General features: G+C 45.8%; 2 protein-coding genes and 1 long non-coding RNA gene across 3 annotated transcripts in view; 1 reads left to right on the forward strand and 2 right to left on the reverse strand.

The window, feature by feature from the left end:
- Nucleotides 1–19,696, forward strand: part of MAPKAPK3 (MAPK activated protein kinase 3) — a 125,025-nt gene that overhangs the window by 48,523 nt on the left and 56,806 nt on the right. The gene's annotated exons all lie outside the window — the stretch shown is intronic.
- Nucleotides 994–2,974, reverse strand: LOC141928373 (uncharacterized). Its single transcript, XR_012624738.1, has 2 exons — nt 2,917–2,974; nt 994–1,851 (listed from the first exon to the last, which is right to left on the reverse strand). It is a non-coding gene; the product is annotated as an uncharacterized LOC141928373 (long non-coding RNA).
- Nucleotides 7,244–16,196, reverse strand: CISH (cytokine inducible SH2 containing protein). Its single transcript, XM_074836467.1, has 3 exons — nt 15,608–16,196; nt 10,836–11,062; nt 7,244–10,324 (listed from the first exon to the last, which is right to left on the reverse strand). Exons 1-3 carry the CDS (start codon nt 15,652–15,654, stop codon nt 9,822–9,824), a joined length of 777 nt encoding a protein of 258 aa, XP_074692568.1. The 5' UTR covers nt 15,655–16,196; the 3' UTR covers nt 7,244–9,821.

Below are 19,696 nucleotides of genomic sequence, written 5' to 3' on the forward strand. Positions count from 1 at the left end.
CCTGTCTTAGAAAGCAAATATACTGGAACAGAACAGCAATAGGGAATATTTATATCTCTGTAGCTGGTCAAGGTAAGCCCTGTGAGGAGTGTTGACCTCAGCTAGCTACGTCATCTGGTATTTGTTGGGTCGTTACACGAGATAGCTGGCTACCTAGAATCCACCAGTGTCCATAACATGTTCCCTTTTCATTAAGTCATTTGTTTTGTCAATAACCGCAGAGAGAATTTTGAGAGCTTTTCATTTCTGCTCCAGTAAGAATTGACGATGCTAGGTATAGAGATCACTATAGGATATATAGCATTTGCTGTAAGCCTCTGGGGTTTTAATTCCACCTAAGTAATAGGCTGAAGAGGGATGCTGGCTGTTGCTGCTGGGGGAATGGGAAGAGATAGTTAAGAAAGTTTATTTGACAGTTACCTATTTCCCCTTGACCCAAGCATAAGAGGAGAATTTTTCTTTTGTCTCACAGGAAAAGTATTGTCCTTAGTTTAAGAAGCTCTTTGACAGGAGTATTACTCTGCCATCAGCTAATTCCTCTAAGAAGAGCTGAGACAAAGGAGGTGATTATTAGAGTAGTAATAGGCCAAAAGGAAATACAAAATAAACTGCAAAATTACATAGAAAATCCTGCTTGTTGCCTCCTGCAAACAGGGTAAAAAGCTTAAGCAAGATAATATATTTATTTTTATTGTTTATTAGTCAGGTAGGACTGGATTGATAATGTGCGGCAGGGGTTATCTGGTTGTGCTGTAGAGTGGACCGTCTCTTTCTGAACTCATCCCTTTTCCCATCCAAGACTGAGTGGAGTGTTTCCCCTTCCAGTAGTTGTGATGGACCCTCCCTTCAAAACCATGATTTATATGAAGAAGTAATACTAGCATGATGTTTAATGTGTATTTTTTGTCAAAATCTGCTAATATGCTTCTATGTTAGAAAACAACAGAAGCCAGCATGTGACGTTTTCACTTACTACACACTGTGACTTGACGCTAATGTGAGTTGTTTTATTTTCAGCTGCATGCCTGATTTTTACTGTTTTGTGTAATAAAGGCTCATCTTTTCAGGTAAGACAGGCTGTGTTATACAGCCAGGCAGTAGAGAGCTAAGGGATGTAAAAAATATTAGCCTTCAGGTGGCACATCTGAACAAGAGGGACCCGCACGCTAGGGCGTGTGCGGACCTGGCCTGCTCCCGGCCTGACACACGGATTGGCAAGGCATGGTGAAATTCTTCCCTTAACCCAGAGCCAAGCTTGAAGGTTACCTGCAGCCTGCAGTGCATGGGTATGTCAGATGGAAAATGGTGTGGATGAAGAGAGAAGGACTGAATCAAGTAACAGTCAGCTGTAGGAGTGGCATACCAGTCTGGCTTGTGTCATCTCAGTGGTCTACACTGAAAGTGGAAAGTGCAGCTGTTCACTTGGTAATAGAATCAGTGGCTTCTGCAGCAGTGTTTCCCCACTACCTGAATGACCAAACTCTTCCTCCCAGCTAGTTCTCAGTATCCTGTGGCACTGAGGTTATTACAACATTTGCATGCCCTTGCCTGGAACTGCAGTTTGTGAATACCCCTGAGTCAGCAGCCTGGCAGGTCACACTAACCCCACTCCTCACTCCTTAAGGACTTGACCAGCAAGAAAAGGTTTTGCACTCACAGGGAAGCCTTCAGCCGCCTATATTCTTGGAAAGAAAAGTGTAATATGGAGTCCTCACGTTGGCCCCATATGGGGACTGTTCAGCCCCCCGCTGATCCGCCTCATTCCAGCAGTCTTGCAGTGCTATTTTGTACGTGTTCTTTCTGAAATGTTGCCCGGCGCCTCTCAGCCAAGATGGCTTTCATAGCATGGAACTAGAGAGAGGGAATTAAAGAGGGATGAATTGCAAAGAGTCTTAGAAGAATGTAAGCAGTATTCCAAACCTAAAGGCTTAGAAGAACGGGAGGTGTTTTCAAAAAGAGTTACAGAGATTTTCCAAAAGGTTCCCTGGAAATACTATTAGGTCATGTTTCAGGCTTTTCAGATTTACGTTTTAATCACAACAGCACCTTTAATTACTATTTAACACTCTCAGACATGTGCAAACACATAGCATGTGCACTGTGCAATATGTTTCTTCAACATATTTACAGGCTTGGAGGTAGTGTTTTGAACTCTGCCTCTGCAGTGTTTGGCAATGACTGCGATGACACTTGCATGATGGGAAGATTCATTGCCAAGTTGGGTAACTTCTGACAAGTATAAACACAGCTCTGCCTTCTGTAAACTAGGTTTCAAACCATATTGCTGTTCTGGGGAAGAGGCAGTCCTGACATTAGAGAATATACAGTCTTTGTGATCAACTATTCTATCTTCTCTCTGCCAGTTTGTGTTGAGTGAGCCTATAAAGAAGAAGCAGCAAGGGACAGTTGCATGGGATGGGCACCCCAGGAGCTTAGCACTGGGTCTTGCTGTCTCTTCATCACAAATATAACCCAGATCTGTTGTTTTTAGTTGTCATCACTGAAAGCTCTTAGCCAATGTGAAATGAGTTTGCTGAGACTGATCCAGGTCTGTCTGCTCAGTTTCCCACGGACTAATGTTTACATCCCAAAGTGGCAATGTTCTGACTGGCATATTTGTAGGTGAACTCAAGTGAAGCCAGAACTTAACTGTACAATGCACAATGAGCTTTCCTTTTGCTTTTAATAAAGAAACGTCCGGGCTAGGGTTTGTGCATGCTGGTGGGGCAGTGTCTGAAGGAAGGTTTTTGTTGTATTAAGTAAGCTGCACTTCAGTGTTACGGTTTCCTCTAAAGCCAAATTCATGTCAGAATTACAGCAGGGATAAAATTTTTGCCTGTAAAACATGGAATATCAAGTGGACCAAATTCAGCCCTGAAGTAAATGAATCTCCATCGCACTCAATGGGAAACGAACCTGGATTTTAGGCCATTTCGTCGTACAGGTTTCAGAGGCAGGGCTGTTTCAGTAAGAGCAGTGCTTCTCTGACAGCTGCAATTGGAAAAGCTGCAGTGTATCTTCTAGATCAAGGCAATCACATGATGGAGTTACGCAGACTGCCAGGCTGGAGGCCAAGAAACTCGAGTCCTGGCTGAGCTCTGCCACTGGTGTTTGGTTGACCAACTCTTCCTTTGTCCTTCCATCTGGTGTATTTATATCATAGGTTTTTGAGAAATACCAAGTCTCTGATTATATGTTTGGACAATCTAATTCTGCGGTAGCCACTATTATCTCTAGGTTTTATTGTCACTGTAGTTGCATGGGGGTACATTAGAGTAAACGCCTTTCCTGCCTACATACAGGGCTCTCTTAAAATAGCCATTTTTACAGAAACTGATACTATATTCATTTTTGCAACTCAAATCTGAGCTGCTGCAAAGTGTAGTTACACTGCATTTAGGAAGTAATGGCATTCAGGGGAAAACCCTTGCTAATAAGGTCTTAGAAGGAGGAGTAAAAGGGTGAGAGTAGTTCCTGTTCACAAAAGAAAACCCTTTTTCTGCAAATCTAGGTTGGTATGGCAGACTGGGAGCAGTTCTGACTGAATACTTTCCTCTGCTGGGGCAGGCTGCTTTCTCCCAGGTCTGATCTTTCCTATATTTAAATTATTCAAATTATGTTTTTGCAAGAATGCAAGACCAGCTGTATGTGGAGCTGACCTGTGGGCCATCTAGCCCAACAACCTGTCTGCAGCTGTGACCACTGCCACAGCTGATTAAAACGAAATTGCAAGGACTAAGTAAAATTTTCTTTTTCATCAAATCTCATCTTTAATGAATGTTAGTTAAGTTCTGGAGCTTTCTTGTGTTCTCTCCTCTTTCCCAATCAAAAAAGCCCTCTAAATTATTATGTTAGGAATAATTGTTATGTTATTATGTAAAAAACAGATTTTATTTTACTTACAGGAATCCTTTTCATGGTTTCCTTTTGAAGTTTAATGCCCAGGCTAACAATGAAGCCATTAAAATGATTCTTCTTCTGTCTGGTCTACATTTTGCCTACCAGTAGCCTTTTCCTCTGAACAACATCATCTTTCTTCAAGTAAAAAGAAATACTTGTTCTTGCTAAAATTTGGAAGAGTATGTTTGTGTACACTCATCAATCTACATGATGTGAATACTGAAAAACTCTAATCTAATTTTATTCCTCGGCCCACTTTGTAATTTTTCTTTAAACTTGTTTTTTGATGTATAGCAGAGGTGATGATGGATGTCTCATTGATGTTGCAGCACTATTCCTGCTCCTGAGGGCCACTTGCCTTACTTGTTTGTGCAGTGCGTAGCAGAAACCACACGATTGTTGTGTTTCTCAGGAAGCGTAAGTGGAAGATCAAAGTGGGGTTCAGATGAGGCAGCATTAGCCTCCAGATAAAACCATGCCTCCACGCATTCCTATACCCTGACACTCTGGCACCCGTGATTATAAAAAAATATAAATAGGCAGGACTGGGTGTGGGCAGAAAATAGACATGTCTCAAAAGAAATTAGTCTGAGTCTGAACGTGTTATCAACGCTCTTAGCAACTGCATAGCCCTCTTTTTGCTATCAGGCCGTTAGGCAATACTGGCAGGAGTGGGTTCCCTTGTACTCCCTCTTAAAAATTCAATGCTAGGTTGCTGTGAACAGGAAAAGGCAAAAGGATGAACGTTTCTGCCCAAGGTCAGGGCAGATCTCTTTAAATAAATATTTTTACCTTTGGCTAGTTTGTTTTATAAGGAGTTGCCTAGTCTGGTTTTTTTTCTTTCATTTGCTCTTGTGAATGTTAGGTGGGGTTCACTGAAAATGAGACATAGATGTTGTGACAGTGCTGCTCAGAACTGAGTTGGAAGATGGTACTTGGCATCTAAAGTTGCTCTCACACATCTTTGCTGGATATTGCTTTACCCTGTGCTCCAAACCTTTGGACTGCTGAGGAGTCCAGGGGTGGGGAAGAGGATAGTGCACTTCTGTGAGGATTGCAAGTGTTTCAGAAGTCATTAGGGAGAGACAGGAAAGGATTGGGATAATTGGCTTCTGACAGATTTGAACATGAGAACATGATTCAGCAGAGCAGAAGAGCCATACGTACAGTGTCCAGTTAAATTTGATTTTAATTTTCTTTATTTCATAGATAGCAGGTAAGACTGACGATGGAATTTGGAGGAGAAATGCCATGTAATAGATCAATTGCTTGAAACACCTGACCATGTCTGTCATAAGAGAATTAAATATCCTCTGCTGATTCACTTCATTTCTTGCTGGTTCATCCGGCCTGGGCTAAGGGAAGCTGTGTGCTTGAGAGATATGGGGAACAGAATAAGACTTCAGTAAGCTTGAGAGGACAGGAACATGTGCTCATAAATGGGTTATTTTCCCCTTGCATGCGTTGCTCTTTCCGAAGGCTGATTATTTAAGACAGAAAATGATACCATATGTGCCTGACAAACTGCAGGGTATTGCTGCTGTGGCAGTGAGCCACGGTAGCATGGTTTCCATCATGGACTGGGATTTCTGTTCCCTGTCCTATCAGTCCTCTTTTCAGACTTTCAGTGAGGGCTCCACATCCGGGTGTTTATCTGTAGTTAGAAACTGCAAAGCAAGAGATAATCCAACCAAATTGTCCTGCATTGGCTCAGCAAACTATACAGGTGTTGCCCGGAGAGGTGTTGCAGCCGTACTTCAGTGATTAAAAAGGTCAGTCTGCATTTCCACAAATGCTCCTGTTTCCAGCAATGTGGAACTCAACTGTAAAAATCAGTTCAGTCTGCACAGAGGTTTGGTGCAGGAGTTCTCACAACATGAACCTGTTTGCTTTAACAAAATGTGCTGAAGATGCAGGAGTGGGAGTCGTTAAGATAACAGCCAATGCAGTAAAACCACGTGTGACTGCAGTTATGTATTGGCTTGACTCATGCCAATTGTTTCTGCCTTCAATCTGCGGAAAGTGAGCCACAGGGTTTCATATATGTAGTTAGGGGAAGAGTTTAGCCCAGTAAGAAATTACTTAATAATGTGTCAGAAATGCTGCATCTTTCTTTTCAGTATTTTCAAAGTTCCCTTTTAAAGGTGATTGCCTTCCTTATGTTTTCATTTTTCCACCTACTTTGTGTTTTGTTTCTACCCTATCTAGCTCGTTTTCCACATTTCCTGTAAAACCAAGAGGGATGTGATAGTTTTTGTTTAACAACTTAAACTTGAGTAAATTATTCCATTGCCAACGTTTCCTGGTTGGTGTGCAATGGAAATCTACCCACGGACTCACGTTGATGAGGTTGTGGAAACAATGTTTGATAGTGAATGCCAGCCCCACGACTGGCCCAGAAAGGACAGCATGTGCGTTAGGAATACTTTAAAGCAGTATTTTGAACTCTGAAGCCAGTGGATTCAGAAAGGGGAAATGACAGAGAGGAACTCATTGAGCTTCGTTCTTTTCCTGCGCATATTTTATTGTTTCCAGTGGTTGAGAGCATGCCGTGCCTTGCCTCGGGCAGGATGGGGGGACTGTGGCATGAGCATCTCTCCTGGGAATTGAGTGTGAAGGGACCGCAGCAGAGTCACGTGCCAGTAGTGGGGTTCCCTCAGTGCATTCCCTGCATTTTGCAGAGGCAGGACGGATGAGGTGGCCTCTGTCTCCCTCTGACACCACAGGGCAGATCCAGCTCCCTGGTGGTTTTCCCGCCTGCTGTGTCTGGCACTTGAGGTGATGGGAAGGGGAAAGGGTGCTGGGCCAGACTGCAGATATGGGGAGACTGAGGCCCAGCGGCAGCAGAACATGAGGAGAAGCCGGTGCTGTGTCTCCCATCTGAAGCATGGTCTGACTTTCATGAACTCATCTTTCAATTTACCATGAGCAGATTTTTTCTTTGGGGCCAACTTGAAGCCTGCTGTAAACAAGTTGCCAAACTTCCAGTTATGTTCCATTTCCTTTCCCCTAGACTGTAATGGTTTTCTGTGGCACGCAGAAGCAATGCAAAAATCATTCCTGTGTTTTTCTATACCGTTAAAGAACATTCCTTCAGCCCTTGGTAACTTGGGGTCTGCTGCTGCTCATCTGTGTGTGGTAGAAGCCAGGCTCAAACTGATGATGATTTTGATGTTAACTCTCCCAGTATCTAAAGGGCTTTTCTTTTTATTAAAGATTTTTGTGTCTTGTTTGGGAAAAAAAAAGGTCAAGAGTTTGATCTTCTTGGGAGGATTTCTGTGAATAGCAAATGAATTAATGCATTTGGATTTTACCAAAGACTTTACATCAAGAGGCTTTAAAATATATTTAAAATGTTTATTTAAAATCCAAGTCAAATGATTTTTAACAAACTGTCTCAAGATAGAAGAAACTGATGTTTTGGAGTAACTGTATTGTTTATTCTGTGTATTGCAGTAGCACCTAGAGAACCCTATTGTGCTAGATGCAGAACAAACACATAACAGAGATGGTCCCTGCCCACATGAGCTTCCAGCCTTCAGCTTAGCCCCTGCGTCGTCCTGCTGGGGGACGAACCAGGTGTTCATGCTCGTTGCGTGCTTCTGCCATTTTAGGTGGGCTCTCCTGGGGCAATGAGGTCAAATCTGCAAGCTTGACTTCCTCATTACCCCCAACAGAGTAAAGATCAAGTAAGAGGCAAGTTTCAGAGAGCTGAACAACTTGCCCTTTCCCACTGTGCATTTCTCAGATGGATTTTTCACATGCTGTAGGTACCAAGCCTGTGGCTGAGCCATGTGGGCTTCCTGAGATCACTGCTGCTCCTTGAAGAACTGTGGTTTCCTTGTTCCCAGTGTCCTCAGGCAGATAGAGGTGTTTGGATAAAAGGAAGCCTTTTCAGTGGTTTATGGTTTATATTATTTTTTTAAAAAAATGTTTTCTTTTTTGTTTTGCCCTCGTAAGTTTTAATTCTCATTCGGTACCTTCCCATGGTTGCTGCCATATGGGGCAAGGGGGAAGGATATAATAAAAAGCAAACCTGACATCACACATGCACACTGTCAATCATCAAAGTATCAAAAACAAAGCTTGCAAGAGCACAAACTTGTATAAATGTGGAGGAAAAAAAAAAGGACACTGACTAAGCACATCAGGCCATCTTGTCCCTTTGGGCAGCTTTAAGTTAGGGTGGAAGAAACTCCACCCATTTTTTGAGCTTGTCTCCTGGGTCACCATCCCATCTTTTTCCACCTCCTCTCTCAACTCTCAGGTATAGCTGGGATTTGTCTCTTCTAATTTACAGAGCCTTAGAGAGACAGTTGCAGGGAGGGATGAACAAGGAATCCTGAACGTTGATTCATGCTTGATCAAGTTATGGGGTCTTAGGGGCAAAAGAAGCCAAAAGATAATTTCTCTAGGTCTGTCTGTTCCCTTCTCCACTCTCACTCAGTGTCATGGACTGGCTCCTACAGGCTGGGAAGGTGATGGGATCATGCAAATGAAGAGGAAGGGGAAACTTCCCTGTCTATGCTTGGTTTCAGGCAGACCCCATCTGCTCTTTGTCCCTCCTATCCACAAAAGAGCAAGGGAGAGCCACTGTGCTTCATTTGCAGGGGTGCAAAAGGGATGGATAACAAACATGCAGGTCGGAGAAAGGAAGAGGAGAGGTCTAGACCTTGGCAAACAGAAAAGTTGAATTGTGGTTTCCAGTGTGTGCTAGAGCCTAGCTCTGATTGAAGCCATGTGGCTTGTGAATAATGCTGGCAGAAGCAGAGCAACTGGCAGTTTGGCATTGTGTTAGCAGAGAGGAAGGACAGCTCTTTCTACTGAGGTGCTTGTAACTTGTTACCCCCCAGAAATAAATAAATAAATATCCTGAAGCTGTGTGTGTTTTGGTGCAGCTCAGCAGAGCTGTCTCTGAACCTCTGGTCAAGGCAACCCTGTTCTTGCCCCACGTCTTGCAAGGCAGTGTCAGGGAACAGCGCTTTCAAAGCACCAGCCAAATGCAGAGTGCTCTGAAACCAAATCCCTCTGCCTGCAAATAAGAAAGTTGGGTTTCTAATTACTTGTTTCTAAATGTTTTGTGACAAACTTCTCTTGGAGATGGGGAAGATGAAAAAAAATGGGATGAGTGCTCCCTGGCCCAAGCTCAATATCCAGAATCTCTGCTTAGAGCTCTCAAGGAAGAAGGGCTTCCTCAAAGATGTCTCCTGTCCACAACCTATGACGCAGCGTGCACCTGTGGGAGATGCACAAGCTGCTACCAATGTGCTTTGAGGTTACAATACCCAGTCCCCTGTAGCTAAGGAAGAAAAAAAACATTCTTTACCTCTGTAGAGGTGGGTCTAGATACAGTCATCCGAGTCCCACGTACCCCAGAAGTCTGGGGGAGCTTGGATGTGGAGTCCTGTTGACCTGTTACAGGGGCAGGCTCAAACAGGTACTATTTGGATGTGAATCCAAATCCAAATTCCCACAGATTTTTGGCTGCCAGTTGGCTGGAAGTCTTTATTCTATCTCTAACTCCACAACAGAAAAAGAAACACAATAAAGTAAAAGGTGCTTTTAAAATACCATGAGGAGAGAAACTGCCATGGAAATAAATAGCAAAAATAACAATGTTAACATTTCTGGTGTCACAGCAACTCTGAAATTCAAGTAGTGTGCACATGCCTACAGCACTTTCTCACAGCCACTAGCGCCGCGGCCTGAGGTTCAGAGCTCAGATTGTGTCCCGTTGTTCACTGAAACAACCAACTCCTCCCTGGCGCTGGAATGGATTTAGAGAGAAGGGGAGAGGAAAGATGGATGCAGTCTCTGCTGATAATCAGGTCTTTACTGTGCCCACCTGATGCCGCGCTTTAGCGGGACAAAGACACAAAGTTCTCTTATTTCTGTCATGCCTGAGAAGTAACGGTCATGCTTCAGAGCTGGAAAGGGTATTGCTTCAGATAGTCCCCCATCCGCCTAGGTAGAGGGAGCTGGTCCACGTCGGCCGTAGACTTGTTAATCCGTAGCCGGCACAGGTGCTGTAGGCTGGGGATGTTGTCTTTGCGGCTGAGCGGCCGGATGAGCTTCAAGTGTACTGCAGCTGCTGCCATCTCTTTTTGCATGGGAGGTAGAGGAGACGGAGGCGGGTAAGGAGCCTCATTCTTGCTTTCCGTTGTGCAGGACATGACGTAATGCTGGATAAGACTGACCACATCAGGGAAGGCCAGGATGCGAGGTTTGGACAAGTAGTTTGAGTCTAGGCGGAACTTGCTGTCAGTGTATTCGATGCGCACGTTGGTGGGACCTCGATTTGTCTTGACAGAGAGTGTGAACAGGTAGCTGGGGTGGGTGCTGTCCCGTACCAGGAAGGTGCCCTCAGGCATCTTCTGGAGATGCTGCTTGGCCTCACTGGCAGTGATAGATCCCCAGTACCAACCTGGAAAAGCATCCCAGAAAGAACTTGTTAGGGAAAGAATGTATTAAAGGACTGCCAGTGTATTTAGGGAAGCCTTGAAGCCTACTGAGCTCAGGGCCTGGGAAGCAACCAGGCCTAGACTTGGTAAGACCTTTAGAAATTAAGACCATGTCAAGTTCTAAGGGTTTTCTACCTACACTTGTCATCGCTTTGCAGGGGCTTGTGGTGAGGATGACTACTTCTGCAGCTACTGCAGTTTACAGAGAAATAGGGGCCTTTTTGCAATTCTTTCTCCTGATTCAGTTATAAAAGACAAAGTTTTGCTTACACTAGTAATAAATTACTTCGTGATACAAGTTTGTAGAGACTGCAGATACGCTTGCTGCATCCACAAGAGTCAGCCATGGCTGTGACAGAACCAGGTTCCTATCTGAAGTGGGATCAGGAGATCCTTCCTGGAGCTCCGACTGTAGAGTTGGCTCCCTGCTCCCTGTAGCCTTCTGACCCCAAGACTTTGTGTGTTGAGCCTTACCAGATTCTCGCAGGTAGGAGAAGGTTTTTGCAATGCAGAGAAGGTCTTCTTCAGGGTCTCGTGTCTGAGGCGGGTTGCTGTCTGGAACTGGTGCTGCAAAGGCAGGCGCAGACTCCTCCTGGAAGGCTGTAACTGGGAGAGGCTGCATGATCGGCTCTGGCAGTTCCACCGCAATGCCCCTGAGTGACAGCCTCCTGATCTTTTCCTCCGCCAGCAAAGGATGAGGTCTGAAATGAAAGGCATACTCCACTATTTCTCCTTGCCTTGAAATAGGTTGCAGTGTCTGCTCAGTGCATGCTACGGTGTACTACAACAGTCATGTTTTATAAAAAGATCCTCAATACAATTGTTTCAAACAGAGAGAGGCAAGGGGGGAAAAAACTACACAGCTAAAGATGAGCCCTTAGAAACAGGGAGAGAGAGTTGGCCTCTTTCGCCTTGTAAAAGGTAGTCTATCTTTCAGTTTAGGTTGATTTGAAACCTGATATTTTTAGATGTTGCCTTTTAAGATGTAGTTTCAGAGGCAATAAGGTTCATAGCAGCATTACAGCTTCACTTGCATCATTACAATGTTGGAGCATTTATTTTTCTGCCAGTGGGTTTGTTAGTCATTTACTGTAATATAATTAGAAGCAGAATTAGGAATATCCTGAGTTTTGTCCTACCCACTGTCTGTTCAAGGTTGACCTGATCCTAAATGTGTCTGTTAGAACTCAGGGTGAGCTGATCTTGTAGTAGAATAATGGGAATTCTTGTTTTAGCCAAGCCCATGCACTACACAAACCCTAGCGTTCAACGGCACAGCGGAGACCTCACTGCGACTGTAATCCCTGCCGGATTACAGCAGTAGGAGGCTCTGCCATGGCTGGGCTGCTATGAGCATTAATCCATCTGTGGCCTAAAGAGGGCATTAGTGTAGCCATTCAGCATCTAAGTGCAGTTTCACGGAGCCTGCAGCTCTCATGGGCCAGGGAAGTCTTAATTCCCAGGCAAGCTCCTGAGCATAAATACTAGTTTCTGTCTTTTCTTCTAGGCTCTCTGCCTTTGTGAGCCCTGTACTGCTGCCCTGTGTTACATCCCCCACATGCGCTCACTTGCTAGAGAGGTTCTTTCAGACACTTAACATAAAAGCTGGCTGACTTTCCAGAGAAATACAACACAGTGCTCAATGGGGGACCGTCACGGCACCATTGGAGCTGATGGGGATTGCAAAAGCAGCAGCCACCTCCTCCCACATCACTGAAGAGAGAAGCGGAAGGACACTCTGAAGTCATAAGCACTTCCCTTCCTCCTTCTCCATGCTTTATGTGAACAGTGACACTTTAGGTACATACATAAATGTGTTGTAAACTGATCTGCACCCGATCATAGCTGCACTCCACCTTCTCGGACTGCTGAGTCTCAAGGATGGGACACGGAGCAGAAAGAAGGGATTTGAGGGAAAAGTAAATTAGAGATAACCTGAAAACAACTTCACAATGATTTGTGAGAGCCACGACCAGTTCCATGACTCTGCATTTCTAATAAAACCGTGTAGGTTTGCAGTGTGGTTTTTGTAAAACCACTGGTAAAATTGAAACTATGGAGAGATGCTTCTTGCCCATGCAATACATGGTAAAACCCCACTATTCTGTTGGTATTTAGAAAAAAACATTCTTCCTTTTTCTATATGTCAAATCACATTTCAGAAGCAGGATATCTACTTGGCATTCATGGCATTTGATTCTCATTTCTTAATTTCTATTAATGCGTAGGAAGCCAAACCTAATAAAAGCAATTGCTGGCCCTTATCTTCAGCAGGCACCCTTGATCACAGAGACTGTTTTCAGTGGCTTTCACAGAACAGTGGATCTGAATATGCTTTTATACCTGGAGATGGCTGTTGGGAAATCTCTGAGTTTTCTTATAAGTCCCACCCGAGCTACATTTGTAGGTGTTGAGGGCTGCATTTTTAAAGATATTTGAATGTCTTCCTCTTAATGTCATGGTCTTAACAAATGTCTAGCTGCCTGCCTTCTTGAGGAACGGAGATTCCTGATTCTCCATTTCCCCCCTTTTTGAGCAAGGAGGACTGTAAACCAGATCCTTCGCTGTACTGAACCTAATATAATAGTTGGTGCTGTGCAAAGAGGGTGTTACACAGGACTGTTGGCAGAGCAGTCTCTCTCAGGTGCGTTCTTACACCAACTATTCACGGAGCTGAAAATGACTGTGACCAATGTTAAGTGAAATCAGTCCTGCACTGCTCACTGTCCACTCGCTCCCCAGCACTTGAATACTGCAGTCCAAATTCCAAATCTCCCTGCACTTATTTTCTCGTAGAAAATTTTTCTGGCCTACCCTTTGGGAAAGGTTTTGAACACGAGGAAGACTTTTCTTGTTCCTCGCATGGAGGAACTTTCTTTTCTTTTTATATACCTACTTCGGAAAGGAAATTAGGAATTGGCTTAGAGACTGTGAAGGAAGGGAGAGAGAACAAAGCTACATGGGGAAATGTACTCCCGATTCATTGCAGAAAGTCATTAATTTCAAGGGCCATACCAGTTCACAGTTCGGTCCTCCAAAAGACACATCAACTATGTGAATTTGTCAGTAGGTTTCTTTTGCAGAACCACAGTGGGTGTCTCTGAGGCAGAGCCCATGTGCTTGAGGTGAGGTTTCCCACTGCACTCACTCTCTGCTGCCTTACGCTTTCTGCCACCCAAAGCTGAAGGAGCCCAGACCCCATGCAGTCACGGTGGAGATTCTTCCACCGCAGCCAGGGAAGGTCCATGCTTCCTGTTTTCCTTCTATATACCTGCCTTATGCCCCTCTCTCCCCCTACAAAAAGTTCTAGTGGAGCCGTAGTCTCAAAGGAGCACAGGGAACAGAGGAGAGGGATTAGAAACTCTCATAGACCGGGAGGTGCTGGTGTCCTAAACAACTTTGTACATAGGTTGAAGAAGGAAGAGCTGCTGCTGTGACCAAACAGAGCAGCTCCAAGCACGGGAAAGGGAGAGCAGAGGGATCAGCAAGGAATGGCAGCTACAACTTACAATACAAGTACATTTGCAAGAGGGATAAGAAGAGTTTGCTGGGATAAGGACATGTTGAAAAGGTACGCTGACGTGAAAAAGTCAACCCTTTAATGGGACAAAGTATTTGAAAATAATTAGTGCTTGTAAGAAAGTGGAGGAGATCCATGTGGAGGATCAGGACTAAACAAAGTGTTAGTACAACAGCTTCTATGAGAGAGAAAACAGATATATAGAATTTGACATGTCTAGCTGGTAGTGTGTGTGGAGTCTCTAGAGAAACAGCAAATGAACTTCCCTGTACTTTGGCAAGTAGTGTTTCAGAAAGCCTTGGAAAGCTAAGAAAGTTCAAGAAAATTAGATATGTCTGCTATTATTTAGTGTTAGCTTTGCAGTTACTTTGCTGATAAGCTAAACTTGGTAAAACAGTACAAATAGTACAAGAAAAAGTGTGTTGAGCTGCTCTCCCTTCTATCAGCCACATCCCAAGAGTCCCATGAGAGCTTGGTCTGAATAGGAAGGAGAGTATGGAGTCCAGGATGTATGAAATCCTAGAGGATAATGAAAACTGAGCAATAAACAGTCATTAAAAAAGATATTAAGAGACAGTCATCTACACATCTGGCTACATAACAAGTTCTTAGTGGGTGAAGGGAAGCACTAGCTCTGGTATGTTAGCCTTGGAGAAAAGCTTCAGATAAGGGTTTCACAAAGCCTAAGTTGAACAATGAATTCCTTTTGCTGTGGCTACAGGAACTGCAGCAGTAGACTGAAAATGAGAGTGAAAACAAACCCATTTGAGTAGTAGGAAAGTATTGGTAAGCACCAGCTCTGCTTGTCTGTGGAACGGATTTTGGGGGCAAATGGCAGAAAAATCCCCGTACTTTAGTCATTGAAAGCAGACAAGGCAAACGCATTGCCTCTGAGGAAAATGCGCTGAGGCGCAGGAGGGATGGGCAATACTGACATTACGGCTCAGGCTGAAACAAATGCCGGCACTTTCCCAATATGCAGCATGTGTAAAAATGCTGGATGATTCCTGCAGACCGGGTCTTTACGTGTGTTGATGACCTGAGCTGATCACAGAGACACTGAAGTGCCAACACACACCGGTACCAGACACCGATACCGGAGGAGAGACTTGGATATTACCTGTTTTACTGAACAAAGGTGGTGTCACTACCCATGTGCCCCCTACGGCTTTCATTCTACAGAATGCTGGGTACGGTAAGTCTGTATATATGTACATACATTGCCCATAAAAGCAATAGAAAAACGAAATGATGTGTTTAGCATAAATATTTACTTAGAAATAGACAAAAACATCTGAACTCCGGGGAAGTTTTTCCCTGTAAGCAGTCTGTTTCCACCAGGACGTTAGAGAACACCGACAGTGGTCTCGGGTCTGTGTCCCAGCTGGTGCTACACACGCAGACAGACACACACCACTGAACAACACACTCCAAGTTTTTCCTAATTTTTACTCCCCCAAAGACTTTGAATACCATGTAGTTTTACAGCAATAGAAAGCACGGAAAGCAGGAATACTTTATGGTCCCATGATTTTTGGCCACAGCATCTAAAAAGCAGACACACAGGGGACACACTCAGAACTTAGCACTTGGCCAGCATAAGCCGTTCCCGTGCCATTACAATCACACATGGCAACTCACACGAGCTGAAAAACTGTCCCAGAGAATCTTACTAATTACAATTATCAAACCACAGCTTTTACAAGAAGGCTGCAAAGTATCTTACCCCTGAACACAGAGGATCATGTCACTCCTGGACCAAGTGAAAAGCATTAAGTCTTCAAGAAGGTGGGAAATGCTTTCTTCTCTTCTCTTTTTCTCTTCTCGTCTCCTTTTTCTTTGCTTCCCAGAACAAGCAAGCTAGTTCCAGCCTCTGGTTAGGGGTTCACAGTAAGAGAAGGCTGGAGAGTCCCAGCAAACCCCTTCCGCAGTTGGTTGTGTTTCAGACAGAGAAAAAGCCAAGCAGAAGGAAATCAGGCTCTCCGAGAAAGACTTTGCACATTGTTTAGCAACTTTGGCCAGAAAAATGTGTGCACTCTCAGTGCTTTAGAAAATAATGTATTCTTGTTCTGCTTTTCAGAAAACAACAACAAAAAAAGTTTTAAAAATAACTAGAGAAAAGGGAAATTATTTATGTTTAAAGAGGAACTAAACTTCCTTCAGAGCAATCTTTTAGAAAAAATATTCAGAACACTCTGAAATAGTAATAAATAGATACCAATAAATAATATCTCCCCAAACGCTGAAGGGGAGAGAGCGGGGAGAGCAGCAACCTGCTTTTTCACTGACTCCAGAAGTAATGAAGCTCCGCGAAAAAAAAAACCCCACCGCCCTACTCAGTAATCTTTTGTTTGCCCCTTTTAATCTGTTCCAGGAAGTGAGGGATTCCTGGAATCGTATTGTATTCACATCACTCTTCCGATATCAGCCACGCGGGAGGAAAAAAAAAAGGGGGGGGGGGGGGGGGGAAGGTATAAATAGATGTGTCCATAACGGCCGCGTCGATGGCAGCGCGGCTGGCGGCGGGGAGGGAAGGGGGGCGGGAGGGGAGCGGAGCCCGGGGCGGGCCGGGGCGGGGAGGGGAGGGAGGGAGGGAGGGAGGGAAGGAGAGGCTGCGCGGAGCCGCCGCCGCGCGTGTTCGCGGAAACGCCTTTGATCCATTTCCAAGAACTTTCCAGGAACGCGGGGCCGCCGCGGCGCGCGCTGCCAATGCCCGCCCCCGCCCGCCACTGGTCGCCCCCGGGCCCGCCCCCGCCCGCCAATGGCCGCCCCCGGGCCGGCCCCCGCCCGCCGCATGCGCGGTGCCGCCGGCCGGCGGCGGGAGGGAGCGGCGCGCGCGGGCATGTCCCGGCGCCGCCGGAGCTGTGGGCGCCGCCCGTCTGTTCACCCGCCCTTTTTTCCGCGCACCTGCAGTTACCCTTCTTCTTTTGAACCTGCCTTCCGCGCCCCTCTCGCGGCTCTCGGCCCCGGCCGCCGGCCCCTGCCCGGGCGCTGCGGCAGCCGGAGGCCGGGCGTCTCCCCGGGAGGAGCTGGCCGGGGGCGCAGAGGGGGCCGGGCCGCTCCGCGGGGGCGCAGCCGGGGCAGGCGGGTGCGCTGCGCTGCGCTGCCCGGGCGGCGAAAGCGCGGCTGTCGCGCTGCGCAGGGTGGTCTCCTGCCTGGGTCGTCAGGGAATCGCCGGTGCGCTCGGAGTTCAGCTCGGGAAGGGCTACGCCATCACCATTTTGTCCTGCATTCACAGATCGTTCTCAAGTTAAAATCGGGTGACCCACTAGGAAATATTTCAGTTACTTTTAGGGTTATTGAACCTTTTACGTTTAAACACTTAAAAGCTTGATCATTCTTCTTTTGCCACAAGTTGCCACCTCTTCGCATATCAGAGATATGAGAGACCAGGCGAGTGGGCTGTCTGTCACCTCCGCTGAAGTAGGTTGAATATTAAAAAGATTAGTAATCATTGTGCTGTTCAGGCCAGGAGCAGAGGGGGGGATGATGATGGTAAGGATAAGGTTAGAAGGGTGTTCTCATGGGCAGCACATGAGCCTGGGCACAGGAAGCCTGTGCTCAGCTCCTGACTCAGCCTTTAACTCCCAGCTGCTTCATTTAGCAGCTGCTTCACCTTCTGCACGCTTCCATTCCTCTTCTTTACGACACCAGGGGCAATGAGTGCTACTAATAATTCTGAGCTATTCCGGGAGAGGTGCTGAGGGCCATCTGAGTACCCAGAGGGATGGGGATGTCATCGTGCACGCACGCACCCCTTGAGCCCTTTGCTTCTGAGCCTAAGGGAAGCTTCAGCTCAAGCTTCATCAGAATACGTGTAGATTCACAGGAGAGGCGAGGGGATAGCAGAGGAGTTTTGAGTCCTCGCCCTTTCTGTGCACAGCAAGCACAACAGACCATTCGAAGGCTTACCTTCGCAGTTCCGGCACCGGGCTGCAGGGGGACGCCTGCACGCATGTGCTCCTTCATATCGAAATTTGGCATTATTTAAAACCTTTCATTGGTGGTGCAGCAGCACGATGGATTTGAACAGAGCTAGACTAGAGAGTAGGAAGTGGCTGCACCACTTGCACCACAAGTCTCCTGCAAACCGTAGCTGACCTGCTCGTTCAGAAGATATTTCATCTTCAGCCTTGGGGGAGAGGCTGAGGTCATAGCTATAGTGTGCCGTAAGGCAGGAGGGCTGCAGCCCAGCGCAGACCTTGAGAAGCTAGCTTCACGTATTTTTTTACTTAGAATTGGGCTCCATCTAGTGATCTTCTTCTGGAAAAGTCTTTGTGTGCAGGCTCGGTGCTGTTGGCTGAGTAGCCATTTGTATCTCCGGAGCAGGAAAGCAGTGCTAAAAACTGTACAGCGGAAACATCACGTGCAGAAACGGGCCTCAGTTGGCAGCTCTGTATTTCTGCTCTGTGGAAGCAGCACAGGTGTTCGCACCAGCAGACACGGTGTTACTCAGCACGCGCTGCATTCCGGCGCAGTGGGTTTCCACCTGCGATCGCTGCATCCATGCTGCTCTTTTCACAAGTCCTACAGGACCCTGAAAGATGACCGTTAAATTGAAGTAGCTAATGCGTACGAGTATTAACGAAAGGAGCTTTAATTTTCATTGGAAACCTTTCTAGCTAATGCCTGGGCTATTTTATCTACAAAATTAGTGATCAGTTTTCAGTCAGGAGTGCCCAGTAGTACTTCATCATTCTGCCTGAAGGTTTTTCCCCTCATTGGCATTCCTCCTGCACATGATAATGCCCTAAGCAAGAAACAGAACAGTGTGCCCGATCTGCCAGTGTCCCAGGCCTCGTGCAAGTTGGTTACCTGTGCACAGTCAATATAAATTGCTCCATCCCAACAAATCAGTTGTTTAAACCCAGTTTATACTCTCTAGGGTTCAGTGTTGAAGAATCAGGACATTGCAAAGGTGGTAACAAGAAATATTGTTGAGCAATATCGTTGAGCAATAGGCTTTAGTTGTGAAGGTATCAAAGAATGCTCACAATGAAGTCAGAGAGGTAAGAAAATCCAGAAACCTTGAGCCAGTTCCCTTAGGAAAGTTCACCAACGCAACAGCACCATCTACTGATAGACGTGTGTTTGAGAAGACAGGCGGCCAGTCCCCCTTCCACTGAGGGTAAGCTACACTGCTTCAGCTGGACAGCTGGACAGTTCTGTAATCTTGTAGTGGTGTAAATGAAAAATGACATCCCAAATCATAACTCTTGAGAGAGGTCCGTGTGTCTGGAGACTAGATTTACACTATAAGTTTGTATATGAAAGACTGAAAGTTGCCCCTCCGGCTGCTGTGTGGCCATAAGGCCATCTCTGGCCCTTAGCCTGTGTTCTAATGTAAAGAACAGCACGCCACCGAACTAACATTAACAATAAAATCCCTTGTTTAGATGGGCCATCTTGTTATTTGAGTAGGGCACACCAATTTCTGTAATCAGTGACACACAAGAGGGTGATGAACTTACTGTTGCAGTTTTGATTTCCCAACCTGCTGTGGAGCAATGGAGGAGTCTCCGGGCTGTGGGTGAGCTGTGCCATGAATACAGGGACATCCCAGCTGGCTCCATGAGAAGTACGACGTGCAGGACAGCAGCGGGCTTCATTTCAGGCTACAAAAAAATACCTTGGTGTTACTGTAAGGCACTCACCATATTCGCTGTCCCTAGGCTTGCTGGCATGTGGTGACCTAGAAGATGATTGCAGTGTGGCATCTGTTAGGAACTTTTCTGCTTGTATCAAATGCAGTGCTTCTGCAAAAATTGTATTCCTGGGTGGCCATTGGTCAGACAATGTTGCCATAGCCATTAGT

The sequence above is a fragment of the Strix aluco genome, chromosome 11, assembly GCF_031877795.1.
Source record: "Strix aluco isolate bStrAlu1 chromosome 11, bStrAlu1.hap1, whole genome shotgun sequence".
Classification (NCBI taxonomy): domain Eukaryota; kingdom Metazoa; phylum Chordata; class Aves; order Strigiformes; family Strigidae; genus Strix; species Strix aluco.